Source organism: Cupressus sempervirens, chromosome 4, assembly GCF_028749045.1.
Source record: "Cupressus sempervirens isolate cs-2001-9-10 chromosome 4, ASM2874904v1, whole genome shotgun sequence".
NCBI classification, from domain to species: domain Eukaryota; kingdom Viridiplantae; phylum Streptophyta; class Pinopsida; order Cupressales; family Cupressaceae; genus Cupressus; species Cupressus sempervirens.
Genome location: NC_143121.1, coordinates 636,305,148 through 636,310,983, shown reverse-complemented (window position 1 = coordinate 636,310,983; position 5,836 = coordinate 636,305,148). Strand labels below are relative to the sequence as shown.

General features: G+C 36.4%; 1 protein-coding gene across 2 annotated transcripts; it reads right to left on the bottom strand.

The window, feature by feature from the left end:
• Positions 1-1,071: 1,071 nt before the first annotated feature.
• On the bottom strand, positions 1,072-5,173 carry LOC149562849 (protein gamma response 1). 2 transcript variants are annotated; one of them, XM_089826303.1, is made up of 4 exons: positions 4,960-5,173; positions 3,451-3,582; positions 2,519-3,331; positions 1,072-2,425 (listed from the first exon to the last, which is right to left on the bottom strand). In XM_089826303.1, exons 3-4 carry the CDS (start codon positions 3,003-3,005, stop codon positions 1,311-1,313), a joined length of 1,602 nt encoding a protein of 533 aa, XP_089682429.1. In that variant the 5' UTR covers positions 3,006-3,331; positions 3,451-3,582; positions 4,960-5,173; the 3' UTR covers positions 1,072-1,310. The 2 variants fall into 2 exon arrangements, with proteins under 2 accessions (XP_089682429.1, XP_089682428.1); XM_089826302.1 differs by lacking the exon at positions 3,451-3,582 and having other exon boundaries at positions 4,960-5,171.
• Between the last annotated feature and the right edge of the window lie 663 nt (positions 5,174-5,836).

Genomic DNA, 5,836 nt, shown 5'->3' with positions numbered 1-5,836 from the left:
GGAAGGCATAAAAGGCTAATTGTTATTGTATAGAAGTAGAAGGAGATCAGCAGTTGGTCATTAATGGCTGTCAAAAGGGAATGATGGAGCAATAGCTGGGAGTTATGACAAGGTTATGTTTATGCACTGTCTCAGGGAAGGTGATTGTGTTGCAGATTGTCTAGCTAATGGTGAAGTAGATCAGAGCTTCTTGTGGTTGAAGTATATATTATAAAGAATGGCTAACAGAATCATTCTTGGAACATAATTATATTAATTTCATATCCCCAATTCCAATCCCTGCGTACCGTACTGTGATCAATGATGCAAAAACAAGGAAATCAAAGAGTATTATAACTTTAAAGACTCGGTGAAATTTGCTTGCTGTCCAATTGTAAGGATAATATATGGGTCATAAAATATCTTGTTTGCTGAAAGATGTTAAAGCGGGGCTTGGATGTTTTGAGAGGGTCGGTTGCAGAGAAGCTGTTCAAAGTGGAGAGGGGCAATGATAGAAAAGGAATGAAGAACGTAGCAGAGAGCAGCAGCAATAGCCTTTGAATAGATAATAGGATAATCACATATGAGCATCTATTCTAAGATAGAAGGCATAGCTGTTTCACTTGTTTGTATCAATTCGAACCTATGTCCAAGTTCTAGAACAACCTGTTAAACGCTAGTATTGCTGTTGCACCAAGTGGTATCGCTTGTTAAACGCTAGTATTGCTGTTGCACCAAAAGATCAACCTGTTAATGTGGAATACAACCACTAAACTTCTAGAACACAAGAGGCAGTTAGTCCCTTGTCACGAATCCCACAAGAGATGCTGGCCACTGCCAATAATAATAGCTTGGATTCTGCATTCTCTTGTGCACAGTTGAAGAAAAAATCAACTACATTGATTGGAGAGCCCACCATATTTTATATCTTGGATAGTTCTAATTGAAGAAAATTTCGGAGCTCCCAAGACATAATGGAAACCACATATAATTGAAATGAAAACTTCAGGGATATACAATGAAACCTGTCTCTTGTTATTGCCGTTTAACTCAGCCATCATTTACTTGAAAGATGAATAGGAAAGCAACTACTGAAGCACCATGAAATCCACCAATTTTATTGCTGTCAAATTAGGCAAGTTTATGAATGTCTTTATTTGCCTACAAAACAGGAAGGTCCTAAAGATTGCTTACGAATGTTAGAAAAAAAAAATTGAATGAGATACAATTTTCAGGTTTCAATTAAACGAATAAAGAAATCAATTAGGATTTTGATTTTGGACCTGGAAAGGTCAAAGATCAGAATGATAAATTGAATACAGCTTGAAAGGTCAGAGATCAGAATCAAATCCAATATTCCAAAATCCTTCAGGTGTAGCAGGAGGAACATAGCGATATCGATGCCGTGAGACCTCGTTATGATGATCACAACGAATTTCACCAGATACATCACCATCCCCCACCTGGACAGCATCATAAAATTTCTTACACTGCTTGCACTCAACTCCCTGAAGAACCTCTCTCTCAGCCTTCTTTCTTACAGGCTCAATGTACTTATAGCCAGTGCCACCCTTGTGAGCATGCCTAGGGTTTTGTTCCTTTGATTTGCTTGAATCACTAGGGCTTTTATTTTCTAAGTTCTCCAGTTTCATCCCACTTGAATTGCAAACCAAATTTGCAGATCTTGTATGAGATGCCTGCTGAGCACAATCAGGATCTAGAGACTGTGTTTCATCATCGTCTTCATCGCCATCCAGAATGGCATTATTTTGTTTCATTTGACAATTTTTGGATTCACCAGGGCATGCACGATTATCTGCCATAATTGAAGCCATGTGTTCAGGCACATCACCACAAACTTCTAAGTTTCGCTTCCCTGATTGAAGCGCAGTTTCCATGGGGGTATCAAGAAAATCATCATGTGGGTCTACACATTTACCAGGTTCCTTTCGCAACCGGGTCTCTCTCCAGGATGAATTCTTTTGCCTTGCTAAAGTTGGAGGCCTGGACCTAGGGTCAAGTGGTCTTTTCTGCAGATGCTTTTGCTGCGGAAATGGAGCTAATGATTCCATTTTTTCCTTCACAGCCCTAAAACCACAATTTTCTCTCTGTTTGCTTACATTTGGTGCTTGTTCTTCGGTTTCTTCATCCTCAAACGGAACACATTTGGAGCCATCAAACAATGTTTTGGAGAGTGATCCTTCATCCCGAGCATTTTCCAATCTCTTTTCCAAATTCAGACTAACCTGATTACCATCCTGATCGACTTTTGAAGAATACGACCCCTGTATAGGCCTTCTATTAAGGTCATTTATAGTTTTCTTCTGGGTGCTAGCACCATCCTGATTATCTGTCTCCATAGGATCTCCATTTGAATTGATATTACCTTCCTTTGCCTCGAGAATTATTCTTGGTTCTTCTCCACAAGCAGTTTGGGCATGGTAATCTGGATTTCCAACAAACATCTCTCAGATCCGCCAAAAAAATTGACAAGACATAATAAAGAAAATGAAATCAAGAATTAGAAAGTTTTATTTACCAAATAAGCTCTGTTGCTTAAGATTATCAGGAGAAATGTAACTATCATTCTGTGCCTTCTTCTTAGCAGATGAGCACTTGTCTGTGCTGATGCCATTCAATCTAATGAAAACGTCATATTGAGTCTTAAGACCCTTGTACATTCTCTTCAAGTATTTGTACTGCTCGACAAAATCCTGCTTGGATTTTCTTTCACGTTCGAGCTCAGAATCATGAAGATTCTGTTTCTGCCTTTCCATTTTAAGCTCATCATCCATCCTGCTTATCTGTTGAAGTAAACTTTCTTGCAACAATTTTCCTTCAGAAATTTCTTCAAGCCTTTTCTGAAGCTCCTCCTGAAGTTTCAGAGTTTCATCACTTTTCTGCACAGTTTCCATTCTCAAAAAGAGTTCTTCCTTTTCCAAATTATGCTTTCTATTGAGCCCTTCCTTCTGGAGTTCAAAGGCAGAATACAGCTCCTTTTTCTCCAGTTCAGAGGACATTTTCATTTGCTGAATCTGCTCCTCTAGATTTTTCCTCTCTGTTTGAAGCTTATCTAACTCAAGCAATAAAGTCTTCTTATTTTCGTTCCATTCTTCTTCAGCATCTTGCCTTATTTTTTCAGCTCTGTTATATATAGTTCTGGATTTTGTCAGCTCTGACTGAATAGTTGGAAAGAGCTGACTGCAAAAAATGAACTCTAACTGCGAGATTCGATCCTTGGTTTCCTGGATTGTAGCAACGAAGACCGTGCAGAGACTTGTGAAATAGTTGCTACTTGGATCATCTGAGGAAGAATTGGACTGCAGGCATTGTTGCAAGTGGCATCCGTTATCTGACAAAAACATGTAAACTAGGTAAATACATTAAAATCGATATCATTTCCATCCAGATCAAATTTATTTCTTTAAATTCAGCATCTCTCCAACTCAAGCTACTTAAAAACTAAGATACCGATGCGCCTGGAAAAAGGCCGGATGTGGGTGCGGATGCTTCCTGATGCAAGGATGCGTTACGAAGCTCCACGGGTCCAGGAAGCTTGATTCCTTCTTGCGTATGCGAGGCTTGGGAGAGAATCCAGAGCATCTGGGCGCATCCAGAGAGCACCCAACAATTTTGAGCTCTTAGTCACTAAGTGACTTGATAAAACATGTGTTTAATTAGTTTTTTTTATATCCTTTTTTTCCCTACTTAGACTGAATTTCATTTGTGAATATTGAGCCTAATTCTAGATTGATCAACATTGAACTATGAATTATGTTTTGATTTTATAATTCCAGTCAGTAATTTACTAATTAGAAATTATTGTTATTTCAATTTGAATCATCAATAGTAAAATATCATGCTATGCAATAATTTATTTTTTACATTTCTTACATTTCTTTATATATATATAACTCATCTAAAATTACCCAAATCAGCACCCCGCACCGACATCAGCATCTGAACCAGCATCCGTAACTTTAGAAAAAGAATTTTCCCTTGCGTCAATCCTACTTAATTTACTCACGATCTGAAAAAGATGAGCCAGCTTTGATCCCTAAGACTAATTCCCTTCAGAGCTCCCTAGCCGTTACAGTTATCAATACCTTTCGGTAAAATGAAGACGATTCGCTGCCTTACCCAGATTACGTTCAAAAACAAAAACCTGAGATAAATTATTAAGATTGTCTATTCCTTTTAATAGCTTTAAAGCTCTCAAAATCATCAAAATTATTTATTATCTAGCATACGGGACCACCTAGGCGAGGGTTAAATCCAATCTAGCTATTCCTCTTACGCTGGGATTACAAATCTAAAGAAAATCTTGAAATCTTCCCATTCAACAAAATAGTACTCTGTTTTTATCATCTGGTTTCACAGGAGCAGAAAGCAAAAACTTCAAAAAATGAATGGAAGTCCAAAAATGCAAAGAATACTCATTTCTTTCCAGATATCATTAGATCCAAACTTGCCAATCCACTTCATTTAGAGCACAAAACCTGAAGTAAATATTAAAACCTAAATAAGAAAGAACGGTACCGTTCTCATTTTAAAGATTTCATTAGGGCTACAAAAAGGGAAAGCAATTAGAAACCGGACAAGTGATTCAAAACTGCGGATTTCATGCGATGGAAAGCAAGATTCTTCGTTTAGGACACATTTAGCCTGGCTAAATGGATTTGTAAGAACTATGTGTACATATCGGAGGAAATCCATTTCAAGCAAATTTAAAAGCAATGGATTTATGCATTTATTAATGCATTTGAAAATTGTAGAGAAATATTTTTGAATCCGTGTGGTCAACTCAGAGACTTTAATCGGAGCTCTTAAGAACAGTAAACTATAGAAAATAAGCGCAGGAGGATAATGGAATTTGAACAGCTGAAAAAAATTGTGTTTTAAAAATAAATCAACCCATTATTTGAACTAAAAGTTGCAGGAAAAAAGAAAATGAGCTCAGATTGCTAGATCTTAACTCACCTGTGAGATTTTTGGCTTGTTGCAGATGCATTTTTCCAAAGCAGGGTCCGCTGCTTTATTATTATTTTCTTCTGTTATTTGTTTGGCAGATAAAAAATAATCTTGCTGTACAAGCTTGGGGTTTTATTTGAAAAGCCGCGGGAGGATTTTAACGTCAGTCACTTTTCCCGTTTAACGGCTCCGTTGCTTTGTCGGGTTTAATAATGGAAATCTTGGTAGCTCTGAAACGCGGCAGACTAAATGGCCATGCTCGGTTTTCTTTAAAATGTTTTTAATTTCATTAAAAAAAAAAATTCACAAAGTTGTAATAGAAAATAAAAGCTTTGAACATCACAAAAGGATAAATTAATCAACAATAATATAGTGTCTCTAGTTTATCTATTTATTTTATTTTATTGCTAAATTATTATATTTTTTATATAAATATATAATTTATTAGTTTTATTTAAATATTTTATTTTATTTTTATTATTGTAAAATATCTTTATATATTTTTGATATAAAAGTAACCAAAACTAGGGTGTTGGTCCATAATAGTGGTGGCACAACTAGCAAAAAATCAGCCGATAACTAGCAGACAACCACACACACATACCCCTAACAAATTACATCAAAAACATAAGTAACAATATAACAGTAACTAAAAAATACTAGAGATTTTCTAAGAGTGATTCCACCTTTGGTTTCGAAGGAACGAAATAAACTATTAAGCTCCATTCCCAAAGATGAAAAAATTTTCAAAGCTGTTTGTTCTCTAGGAGGAGACAAAGCACCTGGTTCAGATGGTTTTCCCATGGTTTTCTTCTAGATATTATGGAAACTTGTTGGAAAAGATGTTTGTGATGTTGTGAAGGAATTCTATGGAGCAAAACAAATG